This window comes from Danio aesculapii, chromosome 21 (assembly GCF_903798145.1).
Source record: "Danio aesculapii chromosome 21, fDanAes4.1, whole genome shotgun sequence".
Classification (NCBI taxonomy): domain Eukaryota; kingdom Metazoa; phylum Chordata; class Actinopteri; order Cypriniformes; family Danionidae; genus Danio; species Danio aesculapii.
Genome location: NC_079455.1, coordinates 23,178,759 through 23,202,446, shown reverse-complemented (window position 1 = coordinate 23,202,446; position 23,688 = coordinate 23,178,759). Strand labels below are relative to the sequence as shown.

The following is a 23,688-nucleotide window of genomic DNA, read 5'->3' as shown; positions in this document are numbered from 1 at the left end:
TCCTATTTGATGTAAAACAAACATTTCTTTAAGTATATTTCATGAGCTACATGTACAGTGGGTGACAGTTCAATATGACCACTACTGCCACATGTGACGCTGCAAAGGGACTAAGGGATTAAGAAAATGATTCTAGTTCTAACAGCAGTTTGTTAATATGCTGCCAGGGGACACAAAGGGACGAGATGCGAACGAACAGAAATGTACAGTAGCTGTAAATACCCTGTTACTTGTAAATGAAGATGAAATAATGAAACAAAGCATTATATTTCCTTCATAAATCATTAAAAACTTGTTAACAAGCTTTATTATCATTGTAAACTTGTTAAGTGCAATGAGGATTCATTTTGGAAATTAAAATTAAAGAAATAAAAGACAACTAAAATGAAAGTACAAACAAACACACATACATACATTTGAAGTCAGAATTATTAGCCCCCCTGTTTATTTTTTTTTCTCCCAATTTCTGTTCAACTGAGAGATTTTTCAACACATGTCTAAACATAATAGTTTTAATAACTCATTTCTAATAACTGATTTATTTTATTTTTGCCATGATGACAGTAAATAATATTTGACTAGATATTTTTCAAGACACTTCTATACAGCTTAGTGACATTTAAAGGCTTTACTGGGTTAATTAGGTGACCTGGGCAAGTTAGGGTAATTAGACAAGTTATTGTATAACTATGGTTTGTTCTGTAGACTATGGAAAAATATATACTGTAGCTAAAAGGGGCTTATAATTTTGACCTTAAAATGGATTTAAAAAAATTAAAAACTGTTTTCATTCTAGCCGAAATAAAACAAATAAGACTTTCTCCAGAAGAAAAAATATTGTCTGACATACTCTGAAAATTTCCTTGCTCTGTTAAACATCATTTGGGAAATATTTAAATAAGAAAAAAAATTAAAAGGGGGGCTAATAACTCTGACTTCAACTGTACATACACACATATATGAACAAATATAAAAGTTTAACCTAAATATAGAGAGATGTACAGTGTTTTTTTAAGGTGATGGGACGTTTTTTTATTTATGTTTCAAGACATTACCAGCGAAAACAAAAAAACGGTCCGGTGCATGGTCTAAAGGGCTCTGAAGTTGAATGCTACTTCATCAAAAGCATAAAAATAAATTTACCTAGCTCAAGCAGATCACTGAAATTATAATAAAAATAGTTTTGCTGTAGGACGTACATAAACACCCGCAAATTTATTTTTAATAATTAAGTCTCAGTTCAGCTTTTTTTCAAAATGTCAATGTTCTCATTTAAATTATAATTATGTTTGTTTAAAAAAACATTTTAAACTATTAATTTCCCAGCATCTTTGTCTTTTCATTTCAATTGCAGTGACTTTGCATATGCGTGTGAAATATAATATGTACATAATAGTAAAAAAAAAGGAACACGCAATGAAAAGTTAAAGCTAATTCATCAGAATTAGCTATATTAAAACACATCAGAAGTATAAAAAGAAAACACCTCGTCAAACAGACTATCTACTGTATATAGGCTATTTTATATACTGAAAACAGTATAAAAACTAAAAACTAAACTTCAAATAAAATAAAACTGATCAAAAGTAGAAACACTCTCAGATTCCTCCCATTTATTTGTGTTGGTCTGGCACAGATTACATTATTTACATTTTTTTAATCAATGGTTCATAAACTATTCATTATCATTAATAGATTGTCTCCATTGTACATTATTTTTAAATTTATTTTAAAAGGTTATACTAGACTCACATCAATGGTAGCTGTAAAATAACCAAGTTATCACATTGACTATTTATTAAAACAATACAAATCACATTACAGTATTTGCATGCAGCCTAATTAATATTCATGAGTCATTCCTTCACCATTTCATCTTTGAAAGTCCACAATTTTTTCAACCACAGTGGGTGGACAAAATGCCAGGAATCACTGGGAAACTTGTTTGAAGTAAGAGAAACTTGAGAAATCACTTCAGACAGACTGATGTTTAAATTGCTCCTCATTACAAGTGTCCTGGTGAAAGTTTAATTTTAAACTCCACAGCATTTCGACACTGTCCTACAGGGAAGACTTTTAGCATTCAGGAGCTGAGGTGCTGCTGTCTACAATTCAACTTCTCCCAGATTCCGGCAAATTATGTTGCCAAGAAACCATAAGACAAACAAAAATATAGTGGAATCCATATCGACAAAGACAATGGACATCCTATTACATCTCTATTAGGAGTGAGACTGTTAGAGTGATAAAAGGGTGAGGGAAGTCTGGACGAGGTCAGGCCTCTATTAAACTGAAAACTTTAAATCAATTAACCATTTAAAAAGGCCATAAACCAAAACATGAGGGAAAGTGTGATTTCAATAATGTAATCTTGAGGAAAGGAATAAGCAGAGGTTTGGCTGAAAAGGAAAGAGTTATGTAATTGAGCGTGAGTAAATTACTGAAAAACTTGCCATGATTTTAAGCAAATTGTCAAATATGAAATATTAGATTTTGTGATAAAACAAGCCCATTATAGACAATAATATAATAAAATTACGTAAACAATAAAATTATGTTAAATTGAAAATATAAATAAATATAAAATATAAACTATTTCAAATGTTAAAAAGTAATACAAAAATAGCTCTCGGACATAATTAGTATGATTATAATTATTGCAAATTTAAATTAATTAAAAAATTGAAACTAAAAAGAATAAATATATTTTAGCTGGAGTTGGAAAGAAAAAGAAATACCTAAATCCAAAATAAAATGACCACGTTGACACACTTTTTTAAAGAACAAAAATGACAAACACAATACAAAATGACTATATATTTAAATATATTTACATTTAAAATCAGAAAATCTAAAATAAAACTATTAAAAACACTACAATAATTACTGAATTAATATTAATAAATATCTTATTTTTTGTCTTTTTACATTTTTAAAACACAAACTATTTTAGTCTTCTCCACCCCAAAAAAAACAGTTCTCACCTTGCTGGCCTTGAGGATGTTTATCTGCTCTTCATAAACAGTGTCTCTGTTCTTCTCCAGGAATCCGTCACACTGATATTCAACCTGTCAGGGGTGACAAAACATCACGAGTCTAAGTCATATATCAGTACCACAATTCACATCATTCTGGTTACTCAAAACTGGCATGGAGCAGAATAAGCTATTTCTGTTGTATTCATCATGCATTATTAACTGTCATCTGGGTTTCATAATGAAGTTCCTCACTAGTTGGGATTCATTAAGCAGTTTTGCAAAAGCTGAAGCCGTTTGTTCTAAAAATCCTGCTGTGCAAAACCAAAAAAATAACTAATTTCCACAAAATGCATGAATATCCTATCTTGGTTCATTTCTGTCATACTGGGGAAAAATGATCTCCTAAAGGGTTAAAACAGTTTAATAGGGACCTATTATGCCCCTTTTGACAAGATGTAAAATACATCTCTGATGTCCCTAGAGAGTGCATGTGAAGTTTCAGCTCAAAATACCCCACCCCAACTCTTTGAAACTGCCCCCTTTTAGGCTTTGATCTAACCATGCCTAATTTCCAATAGAAGGCGGAGCTACAAATGCCCATGTGTAGGTATAGTGGCAGATTCAAAAACAAGACTAATCTTCTACGCTAATAAGGGAGACATTGTCACTAATTGGTGGGACTTTTATCCTCTGATGACACTTACAGAGGGAGAATGTAAATCAAAGTGTTTCTGCAGACTGTTTTTATGAAGTGTGATTATAAAAAAATAAAATTAATAATGGTTTTACTATCAGAAGCTGGTTATATTCACAGACTGTTGCCACACAACTGTGTTTAAACCCCATATAAAGGTGATTTTTGCATATTAGATCCCCTTAAAACCCTGGTTAAATATACAACAGATATACAAATACACACACACACAGACACACATACAAAATTAAACAAAGCACAAAACAACACAGAACATCAATTTAAACTAGAGAAGAATAAAACAAACCTAAAATATTTAGAAGACAAATACTTAAAATATCAATAGACAAGAAAAATATATACATTCATTCATTTTTCTTTTCGGCTCAGACCCTTTATTGATCTGGGGTTGCCACAGCGAAATAAACCACCAACTTATCCAGCACATGTTTTACGCAGCGGATGCCCTATCAGCTACAACCCATCACTGAGAAACATCCCATATGGTCAATTTTAGCATACCCAATTCACCTGTACCACATGTCTTTGGACTTGTAGGGGAAATCAGAGCACCCAGAGGAAACCCACGCCAACATGGGGATAACATGCAAACTCCACACAGAAATGCCAACTGACCCAGCCGAGGCTCGAACCAGCGACCTTCTTGCTGTGAGGCAAACACGCTACCCACTATGCCATCGCGGCGCCAGAAAATATGATAAATTTTTCTTTTTACTAATTAAATCTGCAAAAGCTAAAGCTGATTTTTGTTCTATATACACAGCTGTGCTACTTACACGGTCAGAAATATGCTTACTTCTGCAAAAAAAAAAAGTTGAAAGTCATGTCATGTTTCTAATCTGTCAAACTGAAACCAAATGTACTCTAAACGGGTTAAAATGACTTTTGTTTTCACAATCGAAAGTATTAAAAGCCTGGCTTATTTCTAAAAAATAAATAAAAAGAATGCTGATAGGGTGGGCGATACTATTATAACATCCAGAAGCATGCTTAGAATAAAATTCACCTGTCTATTATAAACTAAACCCACCTTATCTGCAAAATGGACCACGATGAAGGACTTGTTGGACATCCTGGGCTTTTCGAAATGGCCGCTGCCTGAATGCTTGCTGTACAGCTTCTGAGCCCAGTTCTGATCCGTTCCTTTGGGCACCTGTCAGACGCAGAAAAGAAAAACACTTTAAACTGAAAACCTTATTTGGGTTACTTGTAGCAGAAATAGCATGTTCAACACTTCTAAAGCTGCACTGATTCATTCACTCAAGCACTTCAAAGAGACCGAGGTGTTTAAAACTAAATGAGATGCTCTGCTCGGGGATCTGCCTCTCCAATTCTGTGTATTTTTTTCTCTCACCTTACACTCTTCATCAAGAAGGTCCAGGATACCGAGTTTGGCTTCAATGAGGTCAATGCATGGCTGGTTATCATAGAAATCAATGAGCGTCCAGGGGATCTGCTCCTTCATGTACTCTTCTTGCTCCAGCTTAAACACATGCTGAGGGGTGGAGGATGGACATGTGTTAGTAAATGCACCAAGTGTTTTATATTTGCATTTAAATACAGCCAACGATCATGACATACAGTACACTGATAAAATTACTTATTCAAAATGAGTTGAAACGACACAATTCTTAAGGGTTTTTTTGGGACAACTTAATTATTTTTACAAATTTAAGTGTATTGAACATAAAACAATTAAGTTCAGTTAATGGATTTGTGTGGCACCCAGCATTTTTTACAGCTTAATTAGATGTTTAATTTAACAATATCATTATTATTATTGTAAATATATATGTTTTGAAAATATGTGATAATCGTAGAATGTATTTATTAATAATTATTAATAATAAGAGGGACAATGGTTCAAAACTATATGTTGCTGCTCACTTACAGTTACTATCAGTATTAATAGCTTCCCTTTGAATTTTTTTTCTTTTTTAAATATTTCCAAAATGATGTTTAACAGAGCAAGGAAATTTTCACAGTATGTCTGATAATATATTTTTTTTTCTGGAGAAAGTCTTATTGTTTTTTTCAGCTAGAATAAAAGCAGTTTGTAATTTTTTAAAAAACATTTTAAGGTCAAAATGATCAGCCCCTTTAAGATATATATTTTTGATAGTCTACAGAACAAACCATCATTATACAATAACTTGCCTAATTACCCTAATCAGCCTAGTTAACCTAATTAACCTAGTTATGACTTTAAATGTCACTTTAAGCTGTATAAAAGTGTCTTGAACAATAGCTCGTCAAATATTATTTTACTGTCATCATGACAAAGATAAAAAAATTTATCAGTTATTAGAGATGAGTTATTAAAACTATTATGTTTAGAAATGTGTTGAAAAAACTTCTCTCCGCTAAACAGAAATTGGGGAAAAAAAATAAACAGTGGGGCTAATAATTCAGGAGGGTTAATAATTATGATTGCAACTGTATATGTTGATGGAAAATCATGAAATATTCAAAATAATTAACAAATTATATTTACCAAATCTTTTATATATTTTAAAAAACTTTTATCTAATAACAAATAACAAAAAAAAGAAATAAACATTTTGTTAAAACAACATTTTATGAAAGTAATTTTAAATCCTTAAATTTGAACTTGTAAAATAAAACTATTTTTTAGTTATTGGAAGAAGAAAATAATAAAAAAAGAAGAAAATAATAATAATAATAATATAAAAAATCTGAAAAAAAATAAATAAATAAAAAATAATAATGATAATAATATTAATAATAATCATAAGGGGAAAAAATGGAAACAAGAGTAATAAAAGTGTACGGAAAATTACAACCAACTGAATGCAGACATTCACCTATCACAATCAAATGTTCAGATACATTGTCAATGTAGAAAGTGAATGTTTACAATTAAACAGTATAAGATAATAATACTTAAAAAAAACTAAAATTAAATGACTACGAAATAAATAAATTAAAAAGGAAAGAGAGTGCGTCTTTTAAATTCAAGGCAAGACGTTAAGAGAGTTAAAGTAAGTTATAAAACATTGTCACTTTTTAAAGAAATTAGTTTTCCCAGAGCATCTAACCTTTTCCAACTTTAGAAAATACATGGTATCCACAAGCCATTGGGATGTAGATGAGGGCTTATTTGATTTCGAGTGATGTAGAATATGACGCCTACCTAATAATGAGGTAAAGGCCAAAAAATCAAGTTGTTTAGAACTAAACTGGGACCAAATCTTTGGAAACCCAAAAATGGCAACATCAGGGGTTGGGTCTGGAAAATATTTTAGATTAAATAATTCTAAATAATTGAAGACTAGTAAATTAAGATAAAAAACTTAATAAAGAATAAATTCAATTATATTGATAATATTTTTATCTAATATATACGAGATATATAGATATTTGTTTCTGGAGAGCTTCTATTACTGACCGAGTTGAACTGTTGCTGTAGCTTCTCATTGGCGTAGTTAATACAGAACTGCTCAAAGCTGTTGATCTCGAATGTTTCGAACCTGTTGAAAGATGAATTCAATAACAGTATTCAAAATCCTTCAGATTTCTCTAAAAACAAACTAAACACCTGAACTTTTCTCTGCATCCTATATCTTGGCACTTCTCAGCTTATTTACTCTAATGGTGATCGATAATTTCCCTTCTGTAAGGAAGTAATTAGTCCCATGGTCAGAGAGGCTCCAAGGCAAATGCTGACTCTACAAACTCATTGAGGTTTCAGCTAATGGAAGGTCAAATCACAAAAGACTGTTTCCTGTTGCCCTTAGAGACAGATTACTCTACTGTATATACTGTAAGTACTTGAAACGTTTTTAAATCTTATATAGGCCTGGTTATGGATTCAGATGTTTGATTCACAAGCTCTCGATTAGATTTTTTTAATGATGCATTGGTACATTAAAACAGAACAAATTTTATATGCATGAAATAAGACATAATATGAAATATAGCAGTGTGGTCAAAAATAGTGCCCATGTTATATATATATTATATATAATACTTATGAAATCATATGAAATTTGTTTTATTTTAATTTACCCATGCCTCTGAAATAAATCGCATCCACACACACAAACATAGATATATGTAAAGATATTTATAGATTCTAGAAGTTCAAATATATTGCACATTTAATCATCTTAAGCCAAGACTAGTTAAAATGTTTTCTTTCATTCTTTGATGAATATTTTATTTGTTTAAACTGTGTATTATTAGGGTGTTACTTTGAAAAATTATACTCTGATACTGTCTCACAATCGCTTTCACTTTAGACATGACTGACTGTTTAAAAGATGGACATTTCAACACAAAATTATGTGTCTGACTTTACAAGTTCCAATAATGGCTCATTTCCGCTGAGTGGTACGGTGTGGTACTGTACGGTACGACAAAACGACAAAAGGGGGTACTAAAAGGCGGAGCTAGACGCACAGCTGATCATACACAAGCAGGAGAATTAAAACAAAGGAACTGCCATTTTTTAAATACACTGCCGAGACATTACATCGTAATACTATATGTATATAATACCGAGCCATGGTCGACCTGAGCTCAAACAAACCTTGTTGTTGTCTTGATGAACAGCCACAAAAAAGAACAAAATCTGCCGTGTCCTGTTTTTGTTTTACGAGGAACCTAAAAGTGTGAACAGTTTCATTTTCTCCAGGCAGCTCACGATTGCTAGCGTGCGCGTCTATTTTTGAAAAAACGAACTTCTTGAGCTGATGATAATAACGTGTGCATGATTATTGAAGTGCATAAACAGACAAACGCCAGAGTGAAGCACGAAAAAACTAAAGAGAAGCGCAGAAAAAACAAAGGAGCAAATGATTCTTTCAGCAACCTGAAACATGAACAAACTGCCATGTTAAACTATTATCATCTCCTCTTGGACTATTATGAACTCAGAATGCTGGAATTACTTTCAAACAGAGGTTACCTGTGCTGATAAAGATTAAAGATACAGATGAGAGGTTTGCACTGACAGGGCTATATGCTGCGTGTTGTTTTTGAACCCAATTAAGGACTACATGGATGCTCTGTGTAGTTTTTCTGTAATTGGTAACATATCGGGAACTTTAAGGGGCTGTATGTGTTCATATTTGTTGCATTTATTTATTTATTTCATATAATTGCAAACGTTACAGTAGGCTATTTCATTGATCTGCAGTTATAATCAAATTATGTTCATAGAAAAGTTAGTAATGAACATTTATACACAAGTATTTAAGTGTTTAAAGCCTCTGTTTTGTGAGAAGTGCTTCTCGTACTGTTATGTGAACGACCCGTACAGCTTTACTTTGAGCGAGATTTCCTTGAGCGACATTTCACTCGTACACCACACCCACCAAAAGAGTACCATTGGTACCCTTTAGGCAGTGGAAATGCAAGCTACGTGATAAAGGTGACCCGTACCGACCCATACTGTACCAGTCAGTGGAAACGGGTCATACAACAGAGAAGTATTTTCCTACTTAGAAAACACCTGGAACAAATAATACAGAAAAAAAATGTAATACCAAATCCACTCACTTAAAAAATTATTAATTAATTAATAATTTTTAATTGAATCACGGCTTATAGAAAATCAATATCAAATCTACTCAATTAAAAAATGTAAATGTAATTTTTTTTGCCCAGTACCAATCTTTATTAGCATGCTCGCTAATATTCACAAAAATTACCCATAGATATCCAGCACCCCGATGAATGAGTGCTGTTTGCTGGAAGTATGCAAGGACTTATTGATATGCTCCACGATCCAGTCAAACAGATGGGCGTAGATGTGTTTGGCCAGGGCGTCTCGGGCATTGACCGCCTGGCTGTGGGGCATGTTTTTCACATAAGTTTCAGAAGTGGTCACCAGTTTCCTGCGGCATAGCCAGTTCTCCATCTGCTCCTGCTCAATCCCCAGCAGCCGACAGAAATGATGCAGATGAGTGTCGTCCCTCTGCACGTGCAAAAAGAGATCGTTTAATGCATAAGTGCCAAAATAAATAACAAACAACAAGATCATTCAAGTCAAGTTTATTTGCATAAAGTTTTCCGTGACATTTCATTTTAAAGCTGCCTTCTAGAAGTATAATCCAACTTCATAATTTAAAGAAGTCCTATTATGCTTTTTTTCAAAGTCTTGATTCGGGCATAGTCTTGAGTGGCATACTAGAACATGTTCTCAAGCTTGGTGGTTCAAAAAATGTATCGTTTTTCACAAATGGCTTAATTAATTCTGGGTTTAATAAAGGCACATGTGTTGATAAAAAGTGTTGTGATTGGTTAGCTTTCCTAGTGTGTAGTAATTGGTGAACAGATCCGACAGTGTTTAAGTCATGTCCCACCCATTGCCAAAGCAGCAAGTTCTGTCTGCTCCAATACAATTAAGGATGCCGAGAATATTGCCATATTAATTTGAGCCAGATTCAGATCCTGAAAATAATGATCAAGAAGATTCCACAGAACTATTCCACGCCCAAATATCACAAGACATTTTTAAGAGTATTAACATTATATTTTAATATTTTGGGGGCTAAAAATCACAATCTACACTGTGCAGTATTGTATTGTATTAATAAACAGTAATAAAAAGCATTTTAGGGCGGCGCAGTGGGTAGTACTGTCACCTCACAACAAGAAGGTCACTGGTTCGAGCCTTGGCTGAGTCAGTTGGCATTTCTGTGTGTAGTTTGCATGTTCTCCCCATGTTTATGTGGGTTTCCTCCAGGTGCTTCGCTTTCCCCCACAAGTCCAAAGACATACACTATAGGTAAATTGGGTAAACTAAATTGTCCATAGTGCATGAGTGTGAATGAGTGTTTCCCAGTCATGGCTTGCAGCTGGAAGGGTATCTGCTGTGTAAAACATATGCTGGAAAAGTTGGTGATCCTGATTAATAAAGCCGAAAAGAAAATAAATGAATGAAAAAGCATTCTAAAGTCAGTAACACTGCTGACATTATCTTAAATAAAATCTTATGCAAAATGCAAATTGTAATTTGTGGTCCTCCATGTTTTATGTGGTTTTAATGTTGAGTCCACGTGCTGCATTCTTTGAAATTTTTAACATGAAAAACTCTCTATTGTCTATTTTGCAGAAATGTACAGTTATTACATTTACAATAAAAGTCTTAATTTTTATGGTTAAGCTAATTTTGTCTTAAGCACTAAATATTTCAGTCCCTCTCGCCCCCTCTATTTTCATTTTAGATGATTTTTCTGATATCCAGCGTAACAAAATTCAGAAGTGAGTGTTTTTAGCTCGCTTGACAGCAGCCAAGAAAATTGTTGCGACAAGATGGAAGCCTCCACGTTCTCTTAGTCAACATCATTGGATTCTAACTTTTATTGATATTGTGTATCTGGAAATGTCCACTGCTCGCATCCATGGTGCAAGAGAGGACACCATCAGACTTTGGGCACAAACTTTGTAAAAACTTAAAGGTTTACTAATTTCACTGAAAACGTAAAAAAGTAAAAACGTTTTGGTTCCAGGCCCCATAATTATTATTATAATTTTTTTTATTATACTTTTTTTTTTAAATTAATTTATTTTTATTATATTATTTTATTATGATTTTTTCTATATTCATAGTAATTGTTTGAGGTTCCCTGTTTAGGCTTCTAATAACTTTTCTTAATTGTCGTAGACCTCTTTCAGCACGGTTTTGAATATCTTAATCTATTTGTCTATTGCTATTTATTTTTAACTGGCTTAATTTTACCCTTACTTTACCTTTAATACAGATTTGGTTTATTGCATTTTTTGGTTTGGAAATTTGTTTTATGTGTAAGTATGTGTATATATATATATATATATATATATATATATATATATATATATATATATATATATATATATATATATATATATATTTGTTATTTCTATTTGTTTCAGTATGTCTTTGTCATTTATTCTTCAGTTTTTCCATTTTACTGTCACAATTGTTGCTGTTGCCATTATTATTATTATTTAACAACCGGTCTATTGATTATTACATGTATATCTATGCACACTGCTGTATGGTGATCGTCTACGGCATGTTTTTTCTTGGTTCACAAAATTCAAAATAAAAGAAAAGTTTGATGGAAAAAAGTCTTACTTTTACACAGGATACTTTTTCCTCCAGGATTTCGCAATTGTGCGATCATTGAACTTAACACAAAATCATGCAAAAGTGGCAGCATTTTTTTTTTTAATTTCTGCAGATTTCCCACATACTTTGGACAGTTGGGACCGCGGCAGAGAGCACAATCTGCATAGTTTAACATTTTAAAAAACATTATAGTATTCACAAATAGAATGTTCTTGCCTGGCGTGCAAAGCTTGTAAAAAGTTGTTAATACATGATTCTCATCTGGTGTGTGATCCATGCCACGTGACATTATTACAACTTGAAATTGTATCACTCACTAAACTTCTACATATTACATATATCAAACAACCCTAATGCATTATTTTCAAACAGTTGGTTTCATTTTCAAATATGATTCAGCAGTTTTGGCGATAAAATGTACTTTATATCTGTTTCTTTCAGTGTTTCAGTTATAGAAATGACAGAAATCAATTAAAAAATTCATTTAAAAAATCAAGAACGTGTACATTTGTGTATATTTTTAGAGCAAAATAATAAAATATTATTTTATTTTGTTGCAAATTTAGCAAAAATCTGCCCCATATTTAATTATTTTAGTTCCAACAAATCTGATTTATTTTTTTTCTGTGAAAACCCTTAATAATTTACAATAGCATTATTTGCTGTGCACTTACATTGATATGGCAGGATTCTCCATCTCTCTCCAGCACAATCTCCACGTTCCCCAGATGCAAAATGGAGGCAATTACCTTAAAGATGCTCATTTGGTGGTTCTCTTTTACACCTGCACAACACATAGAGTCAGCATGAAAAATATGTATGCTGGACTTTAGTGCTGCAAAGGCTAATAGTCATGTTTGCTGCTGCAGTCAAACTCACCAAGCATTGTTAGAGCTTCTCTTGTCTTCACAAGGTCCTCAGCATCATTCACTCCCTCAATGAAAATATTCTCACCGAGAGAAGTGTAAGTGAAGTCTTCTGCACTGGCTAAAACATGAGAGTGAATGAAAAGTTTGAAAAAGGAGGACTTGGGGTGTGTTCACATTTGGTATAGTAGGTTTGGTTTGATTATGTAGTTTATTTGAACCTTTGTGTGCGCAAAACAAGCAGGCAATAATAAAATAGGCAATAAGTGCCATCACAGGCCTAAAATATATTTTAAAATATAATAAAAAACATGACTCAAATATGTTAGTGTTGTCATAAGAACTGATATTTCAATAAGTTTCGATTCGATAATGAAATATATAAAATGATACAGTATCCCTTATCCGCAGTAATGATACCTGCTAGAATTATTAAAAATGATACAATTTGTGAAGTGTTACATTGGAATGGTACATTGTTTGCAACAACAAAAACAACTGATATTTTATTTCACTCCCTTATTTATTATTTTTCACATAGGCCTGTGGAAATTTGGTAGGGCTCGTAAAAATCATCTGAAAAACGGTTCTGACAAGACGGGACATGCTGGTCTAGTTTTAATTCAAATGTAATGCTATATTTAGGCAATTATAAAAATTAATGATATAATTAAGCAATATTTCCCCATGGTATAGAGTATCAATACATTTAAAGGTATTGAATTGAAGTTAGAAATTCCAGTATTGAGACAATATTAATATACAAGGTTTGGACAATGGAACTGAAACACTGGCCAATTTAGTGTTGGAGGATTCATGGCTAAATCTGACCAGCCTGGTGGCATTCATTTATCTTCATTGACTGCACATTCCACCAATAAGAGCAGTTTATGAAGGTTTAATCAGCAGAGTAATTGCACAGTTTTGCTTAAAATATTGTTATGCACAAAGCATTCTGAGTGATTTAAATGTGCACCTTAACTCTCCTGTTTCCACCAAAACTGTTCATCGGGAGCTCCACAGGGTCAATATACATAGCCTGGTTGCTAAACCTCTGGTCACTGGTGCCAATGCCACATGTCAGTTACAATGGTGCCAGCAGCAAAATTCTTGGGCAAAAATTCATCAGCAAAATATTGTTCTCTGATGAGTCCACCTTCACTGTCTTTCACACATCCGGGAGAGTTACGGTGTGGAGAAGCCCCAAAGAAGCGTACCACCCAGACTGTTACATGCCCAGAGTGAAGCATGGGGGTGGATCAGTGATGATTTGGGCTGCAATATCACTGGCCCAATACTTGTGCTAGATGGGAGCATCACTGACCATGTGCCCCAATACACACAGCAAGACTGGTGACAGAGTGGTTTGATGAACATGAAAGTGAAGTTGAACATCTCCCATAGCATGATACAGATCCAAATATTATTGAGCTACTTTGGGGTGATTTGAAGGAGCAAGTCAGGAAATGATTTCCTCCACAGCATCACGTAATGACCTGGCCACTATTCTGCAAGAAGAATGGCTCAAAATCCCTCTGGCCACTGTGCAGGACTTGTACCTGTCATTCCCAAGACTATGCGGTATTGGGCGCAAAAGGAGGCCCTACAACATCATTCATAATTTGTTTGCGTTGTGAGCATTTGCAGCGTGTTTTCTTAATGTGTTTCCTTTGTGACGATTTTAAGATCTTTTCATAATTTGCTAATGTTTTTTTTAATTGCATGTTGTCTTAAAACTGCAGTATGATAAGCTCTTTCGGTCACTGTACATTTGTCATCTCGCAGAATGTCTTATGAAGTGTCGTATAATCACTATAATCTGTGTCTCTTTATGAAGAGAAAATCTAAACCACCAAAGGAAATTGTCAGCCATCCCAGATTCACTTTCACAGCTAATCTGCATATCTCTAACACATTTACCACTTACTCAAGGTAAGATCCTTAAACTCTGGCAGAGAGCATGAAGCACAGAGCTGGTAGAAGATGTGGTAGTTCCTCTCCTCCTCAGCCTGCAACAATATACACATGTTTAGCACACAGACATGCACAAGGGATTGCGGTTAAAGCTTAAAGCATCCTTCCTAAGTGAAACTCACCTGAAACACTACTCTGGACTTCTCAAGCAGATACGTCCTCATGTTGGCACCAATAATATGATATCTCCTGTCAAAGCCAATCTGGATGTATTTCCCAAAACGGCTGCTGTTGTCATTGCGGGTGGTTTTTGCATTTCCAATGGCCTACATTGAAAACAAAACAAAAAAACTTTAATTACAGTCGAGTCACACTTCAGTCGGTTTAAACTGGGACAGAAGCTTATCAAATTACAATGATTGATGAATAATAGAATGCAAGAAGGGTGGAGAAAGAGTTTCACAACAGAAGGTGCAAGAGGCGTAAACCTCGAATCCTGTTTGCGGCATCATTTGGAATGAATAATTACTGTGATTTGGGATTATTTGTTTGTCTGAGCTGCTATGTTATGAGTCACCTGTAGTTTTAGGACGTTCTAGCTCTCGGTTTGCATCCCAAGAGATGTTTCTATCGCCAGTGCTCATTTCCGCTATAGTGCTATCTCTAAATTGACTGTGAGATTTGGCCCCTCTCACTTGCACACAGATTATCTTCCTGAAGGGCACACATGCCGGCTTCATTCTTATCTTTTCAAACAGGCCTGGTGATTCTTCAGTTTAATTTTCTAATTTAAGTGTGTCAGAGATGGAGCGATGAGTGAATCGAGGGCACCTTTCCAGCCTCTGCACAAAATAGTAGTACTTGGTGGTACAAATTTATTAGATTCAACACTAATTGAATGTGACTTGGGTGTTTTTTTTTCTCAGTGGAATGACTTGAATTAGAGAATTTGTATCAGAGCATACCTCCATAATGGGACTGGAGGCCAGAACTTTCTCTTCAACATTGGTGTCATTCGCTGATCCTCCCACTGTGGCGAAGAAGCGCATGGCGTACTTTGCCGAAACGGTTTTACCGGCTCCCGACTCGCCACTCACAATTATAGACTGGTTCTTCTCATCTCTGCAGGAGAAACGTCAGGTTTACATGCAGAAACAGTGATAAAGACTGTCCCCATGAATTGATTCATATGAACTGTTCAAACGGCCCCAGAAAATTAAATTGTTTTATTTGGTGTACAAGTATGAAACAATCGGAATAACATCTAAAACTGACCAAAAAAAAGCATGTGTAAAAAAATAAAATAAAAAAATAAATAAAAATTATATTTTTAATAATATGCGAATTGTTTACTTAACAAAATCAATTAAAGTGTGTATGAAAAAACAAACAAACGTAAAATACAGAAATAAAGCTATCCAAACATATTGGATGTGTAACGGTACACAAATTCATACTGAACCATTCTGCAAGACAACTGCCCATGGTTATTTGTAAATTAAAGAGCTTAAAGTAAGTAAAATATACGATTCTCTGTGCCACTGTGCTCAACAAGACATCAATTAATCATGAGACACCCCAAAAGATGGGTCAAGTATAGCTCCATCATTGTTTAAAGTACAGAAAAAAGAACGAAGATATTGTATCATGTTTTATAACCTTAGTTTTAATTAAAAGAAATAAAATTATTTTAAAAAATCTATGAAATTTTTCTATTTGTTGTATCAAAATGAACCAAACCATGACATTACTGTGTCAAGTCGAACTAAACCATGAATTTTGTGAACCGTAACACCCCTAACACATAATACATAAAAGAATTACATCAAATACAATGATTTAAAATTATGTAGCTATATTTTTTATCATATAAAATAAAGATATATTTAAATGTAGAACAAAAAGATATAATATACAAATAGATATTTTTAAAACACAATATTTTAATATAATATAATATAATTATTAATATATAATTTACAAATTAAAGCAATTTTATTTATGTTGATTAAATGTTAGTATGATTGTCTCACAGTGCATGTATCGGGAACATTTTGCAGTGAATAGGAAAAAAAAATTGCATGCTATTGCACCCAATGACTTACCAAAGTGGGTGTTGAGTACAAGAATTAATCATGTCTGTTTCATAAAAGAAAATATGATTTAAAGGCACATTTTGTCAGCCACTGACTTGAATTGTAAATCCTGACATCTCCAATAAATCTTTAACGATCTAGGCATAAAGTGTAAAGCACATGGTGTTAAGGGTGTGTCCAAATCCACTTTTGCTATTTTAAAGATGGAAAAATATTGTTTGCGCCCCGATGCATGGTCTAACAGAGTTGTGCTTATTCTCTTAATGAGAAGTTTTTGAGCCTAACCTACATTAAACCAATCAGAGTCACATTCCTTTTAAGAGTCATGGCGCATTCGCTATTTACATGGCGGACTTTGTAAGTGGAAAAACTGAATGCTTCACTAGCGAGAAAACAGTTAAACAGACTATCTGCAGCAAGAATAAAGAATGAGACTCCTTCATTTGGCCTCTTTACTTTCTCTTTACTTCATTTTTAATGAATAAATGAACAGTAATATTGAAGTGTGGTAAAAAGAGTTATATCCAAACACACATCCTGTTCTTATGCCCCATATGGTGATGCATACAATTCCAAAACGTGACAGGTGGACAAATCTAAAGTTGTTTGGATTAAAACAAATATAAATATGCAGATAATTAGTAATATAAAGTATAATACTGCTAATAATAACATTATACAAATGCAAATTGTCATGAATAAACTAAAAAAATCCCCCTGACATGAAGAAGGCATGGAGGCAGTGGTTTTCATATTTATGTAGAAAATAAAAAGTTTTTGTAACAATTTAATCCTTTATTTTTTTTTTTTGTTGTTGTACAATGGTGCGGTCTACTTTAGTTCCTCAAAACAGCAACGTACCAACAATGCACCTTAACACACCTCCTTTTTAGACCAGCATGCCTTTGAGTCCACGAAGTGGTGCACATAGATTCGCTATTTAAACAATGTGGCGCAAAACGCAAAAATGAGGTTTGCGCTGGTCTGATAATAGCAACAAATCACGCCATACACGTCTTGCGCCTTGTTGCACCAGGTGTACGATAGAACACAAAGTCTATATGCAAAGCATTCCACACAAAACGGACACCCATTACCCAGGAGAGCTTTCACAGGAAAACCTAAAACGCAGCAGCGGGCCTCTTTGACACACTCCTGAATAATTGACATGTCCAGAATAATTGACATGTCCATTCAGGCTAACTGACAAGTGCAAAACCCCACCTAAACAGCTAATCAAACACACATAGTCTGACCACAAGCATTGCCTTGTCTTTTCCTGCTTATTTCAGGACTCCAGCATTGCACAAGTCATTAAGAGTCACGATGACTAGGCGTAGGATGTTTAGCTCGAGTTTAAACCTGATGCGCAAATGGCTTTGTCTTTTGTTTCAAGCACCAAAAAGGAAAAAAAACACATGTAAATACAAAGGATGGAAGAATGATGCTGCGTACACTGCAATTATCCACCCACTCCATCCATTACCGAGTCAAGCTGAACTTTTGGATTACTCACAGCTTTAAAAGTGTGTGATGTCACTTCCTGTTTACAACCAGTGGAAGTCACTGCTCTGAAACCAGAGCTCTTTATTAAAAGGTAACATCGTTACTAAACAGCTTTAAGATTCAGCTTTAGAAGAAAGACTGAATTGCAGATGAACACATTAAGATAATTTATTTATGAGATGACAAGAATTATTGTGATCCAAAAGAAATATAAAATATAAAATAGATATATCAAATATACCATTCAAAAGTTTCAGAGTTGGCTTCTGAAAGTAGTTTCTTAAGCTCTTTGAGGCAGTAACATTAAAAACTCTATACCGTTACTTTTCATGAATTCTCCCTGAATAAAGGTATTAATTAGTAAAAGAAAAACAAGGAAAAAAAACTGACCCCAAACATTATACATTTGAGTTGTATACTATCAACTATTTCTTACAGTTTTTTGATAATAATATAAATATATTTAATTTTAAAATAAAAATATGAATTAAAAAATAACTTAAATATTTTAATTAATTAATTAATTGATTAATTAATTGATTAAATGTAGTATTATCCAATTATACGATCGTATTAGAAATGCTCATTGTGATTTTGGCATTGTCAGTGAAGAGTGAGGACAGGTGGACTGAAATGGCTTCTTAGCACTTTGACTATCTATTTATTTTTATTTAAATGAGCATGTCATTTTGCAAGATTATGAAAAAGCGTGCCCAAACCTGGCCATCTGTTTGAAAGCTTCCTCGGCCACCGCAAATATATGAGGGTCCATGTCCCCCATGTTCTGCCCGCTGTACGCATTGATGACTTCTTCTCCATAGATATGTAGCTGCTCATACGGGTTGATGGCCACCAGAACAATCCCTGAGTGGAAAAATTCACAGTTTTATATCTACAACTTTGCAGCACTGTTGAGACAAAACACTAATGGCCAAAACTGGGTTATTTTTATGTACCTGTCAATCTTTTAAATTTTGGACTTTTTGCCTTTTTCAGTTTGACAGAAATAACATATCTAAAAATACACTTTCTTTTATCACACTTTATCAATTTATGACGAAATATATGATGAAATGATGAATAATTATGAATTATGATGAAATTTAACATAATTTTAAGAGCAGTTTTCTCAAAATATTTTTTTTCCTACATTAATCCATAATTAAGCATTTCAGCAGCACAGTATTCTGAAGGGTTTTACAGAGTGATGTGTTGACACATTATATGATTATATATATATATATATATATATATATATATATATATACATACATACATACATACATACATACATACATACATACATACATACATACATACATACATACATACATACATACATACATACATACATACATACATACATACATACATATATATATATATAAACTGCAAACCGACAGAAAAAAAATGGGATAATAAAATATAACTTTTATATCTTTATATATATATAAGATTTTGAACATGACTTCAAATGATATTCAGAATTGGTCACGTTTTATTTTAAGGTACATTACTTGCTATTAACAAACCATTATAATTCTAACATTATATGTATACTGTATGTACATGTGTGTGTATAGACAGACAGAGTGTGCATATAGATAGAGTAAGCATGTGTATGTATTTATCTGCTAATTTATGTTGTATTTATGTCTATTTTTATTCTTAGTATTATCTTATACTTGTTTTATGTTTGTTTTGTTTTCTGCATTTGCTTACATCCGTTTCTATATTTAAGTACCCAAATGTTTATGTTTTTTTTAATATTTACTTACACTTGTAAAGCAATTTGATTAGCATTTTATGTAAGAAAAGTACTTTACAAATAAACATTTATTTTTATTATTAATAACTAAAACTTTTCTCAATAAACTACTAATTTACTGCTTATTAAAAGTAATATAGTAACATAAAATTTAGGTATTGGGTAGGATTAGGGATGTAGAACAACAATCCTTCATAATACTTTTTAAAAATCTTATTAATAGTATCCTTATCTTATTAATTATATCACAATAATAAACCAGTAGTTAATAATGGGAATTGGTAGTAAATCTAAAGTGTTCTGTGCTAGAAATGTATGCAAACAATAAAACCTAATCTGCATTTTAAAAAAGATTAGATTTTTAAAAATCTAGCAATACAAAAACATTTGCAATTCTTAATCAACTGAGGAAGAGTTCTGATAACTATTAGTTCATTTGTACCCTTTCCACCTGCAGTGTCATACCTTAATACATCATGCTGGATAAATTAATACAAACAAAATCATGATGATAATGATCAAAATTCTACAATTTTTCCAATATAAACTGCTTTTTTTTATATCCGTTAAGAGTTCTAAAATATAAGGGGGCTTCAATCCTCAAATGACATCACTGCAATCATAGTCACACTAATGCATGATGTGTCAGTGTCAAAGACAGAACACAACACAGACTCACGTATGTGGAAGTACAAAGGAAGATGAAAGGCATACAAGGCATAAAGAGGAATTATGAGGCAATGGCCATTGTTATGACCTGGCAGAGACCATAATGGGAATCACTGAGTCATAACAAAATCCCAACAATAAAAGAAGACAAACAACAGCTGGGCGGTCCTTAGACTGCACCACAAATATCTGACCGTATGACCAAAGTGTAGGTGTATTTAAAGAGTAGAGACACTCTTCCTGATTGTCTGCGAGGACACGTCAGGAAGTTTGTTTGGATTCAATCATACATTACATAATATGTCTTATTCTCCAGAACAACTTGTCAGTAAACACACACACCCATAGATCCGACGCAATCCCAAAATGCCACCTGTTAACAAGGGGATGTTGTCATAGGAACATAGTAACTAACAAAGACACTGAAGGTAATGACTGTAGACTAAACAGATATGCTGTCTTTATTCATCTTCAGTAAAGCCTATTGACCCTGGGTACCCAAGATCATTTGCAGAATTTGCAAAAAGCAGTCTCATTAAAAACAGGAGGAAATCTGTTTTAAAAAAAGAACAATGAAGAAAATAAGCTAAAACTATGGTAGATCTTCCCCACAAATATTTAAATTGATGTTAAACTCTATTGGGGTCAAATAATTATATATATTAAAAAAAAAAAAAAAAAAAAAAAAAAATATATATATATATATATATATATATATATATATATATATATATATATATATATATATATTATTTATTTTTTTATGATTTATGATAACATGATATTTTTATTCTTTGTTATTTACCTTTATAGAATAATATATTTAAAAGCAAACAAAACTATATATATATATATATATATAAAACGGAGAGATTTTTTCAACACATTTCTAAACATAGTAGTTTTAATAACTCATCTCTAATAACTGATTTATTTTATCTTTGTCATGATGACAGTAAATAATATTTTACTACATATTTTTCAAGTGTCATTTAAAGGTTTAACTAGGTTAATTAGGTAAACTAGGCAGGTTAGGGTAATTGGGCAAGTTACTGTATAACGATGGTTTGTTCTGTAGACTATCGGAAAAAAATTTGCTTAAAGGGGCTAATAATTTTGACCTTAACATGGTTCAGAAAAAAATTTAAATCTGCTTTTATTCTAGCCAAAATAAAAATAAGACTTTCTCCAGAAAAAAAAATATTATCAGACATACTGTGAAAATTTCCTTGCTCTGTTAAACATCATTTGGAAAATATTTTAAAAAGAAAAATTCAAAGGGGGGCTAACAATTCTGACTTTTCAATTGTATATGCAGTATATTATATTAATTATACAGAATTATAACCCCCCCCGAATTATTAGCCCCCCTGTATTTTTTTGCCCACTTTCCAATTTTTCCCCAGAGTTTTTTCAACACATTTCTAAATATAATAGTTTTAATAACTCATCTCTAATAACTGATTTACTTTATCTTTGCCATGATGACAGTAAATAATATTTGACTAGATATTTTTCAAGACACTTCTATACAGCTTAAAGTGACATTTAAAGGCTTAACTAGGTTAATTAGGTTAACTAGGCAAGTTAGGGTAATTAGCCAAGTTATTGTATAAAGATGATTTGTTCTGTAGACTAACAAAAAAAATAGTTTTAATAATTTAATAGTCTAATAATTCTGACTTCATATATATATATCACACTAGGATATCTGAACCATGCCCAGGAACAATTAACCCTCAACCGAGCACAGTTTGGTTGGACTTTGGTACAGTACGCTTGTAGTTGAGAGCAAAGATGCAACATCACTTTTAAGGGACTGTTTCATATGGATTTATTAATCATTCTTACTTTTCGATCAACACAAACTCGTTCATTCATTTTCTTTTTAGCTTAGTCCCTTTATTAATCTGGGGTCGCCACAACGGAATGAACCGCCAACTTATCCAACATATGTTTTTTACGCAGCGGATGCCCTTCCAGCTGCAACCCATGTCTGGGAAACATCCATACACACTCATTCACACACATACACTACGGACAATTTAGCCTATGCAATTCACCGGTACCGCATGTCTTTGGACTGTGGGGGAAACCGAAGCACCCGGAGGAAACCCACTCGAACGCAGGGAGAACATGCAAACTCCACACAGAAACGCCAACTGACCCAGCCAAGGCTCGAACCAGCCACCTTCTTGCTGTGAGGCAACAGCACTACCTACTGCGCCACTGCGTCGCTCTCAACGCAAACTGTCATAGTTTATTAAAGATGCAAACCCCTTACTGCACGACAGCTGCCACCTTCAGTAAACCTCCTAATACGTGCAGCACAATGACTTTCATGAACATTTATGAGCATCAAAAGTTGTGGATCTGTTCAGCAAAAGATATGACTCTGTGTCACTGCATCCCTTTGAGTTGCAGTGTACTGTAAATGCATCTTAAGCCATTGTCAGTGATTACATTTGAAGTCTTCATCTGCTAATTCCTATTACGTTACAATAATACTGTGTATCTCTCATAATCAGCCAAAATCCTCAAAGCATAACCAATATATCTGCTCAGCACTACATTGAATCAGAGACATTGACTTACATACAGCATGACTTACCACAATAGGTGTAGATGTGGTTGGACTCGAGGAAGCGAACCTTGAGGTTGTGGAGCACAGCAGGCTCGTGCAGGTAACTGAGAGCCGTAAGGTCATTTTCTCCTACCAATATATCGGGATTCCGGAGAAATGGAAGTGGATTGTCTTTGGGACCAATTGGATATTCTAACGTCTACGAACAGAGACAGCAATGCCATAAACAGTACATTAGAAACTGACTGGATTCAAATCACATTGTGAAGAAACTTTCTGAAGTGTTGGCAATACATTACATGCAACTGAGAGTTTCATCTACTGGTATATTCAAGGTTTCCCCAACATTGTTTTTTGATAATACACTAGAGAATATTGAGATATTGCCAGTCTTTGAGAGACTGCACATCTTACACAGCAAAACATGGTTAATGATTTATAAGACACACTTTCTTTAGTGCAGTGAAACCCGAACTAATGCAGGAAGCAGTACGATCTAGTTAAGATCTGGT

At 33.3% G+C, this 23,688-nt stretch overlaps 1 protein-coding gene across 1 annotated transcript in view; it reads right to left on the bottom strand.

The window, feature by feature from the left end:
• The window catches only part of myo5b (myosin VB), a 103,187-nt gene that overhangs the window by 41,615 nt on the left and 37,884 nt on the right, over positions 1–23,688 (bottom strand). The window contains 12 exon segments of the mRNA XM_056447202.1: positions 2,985–3,068; positions 4,724–4,846; positions 5,048–5,188; positions 7,103–7,184; positions 9,369–9,634; positions 12,448–12,557; positions 12,653–12,760; positions 14,567–14,648; positions 14,736–14,879; positions 15,519–15,675; positions 18,875–19,019; positions 23,204–23,375. Of these exon segments, the coding sequence (XP_056303177.1) occupies positions 2,985–3,068; positions 4,724–4,846; positions 5,048–5,188; positions 7,103–7,184; positions 9,369–9,634; positions 12,448–12,557; positions 12,653–12,760; positions 14,567–14,648; positions 14,736–14,879; positions 15,519–15,675; positions 18,875–19,019; positions 23,204–23,375 (1,614 nt within the window).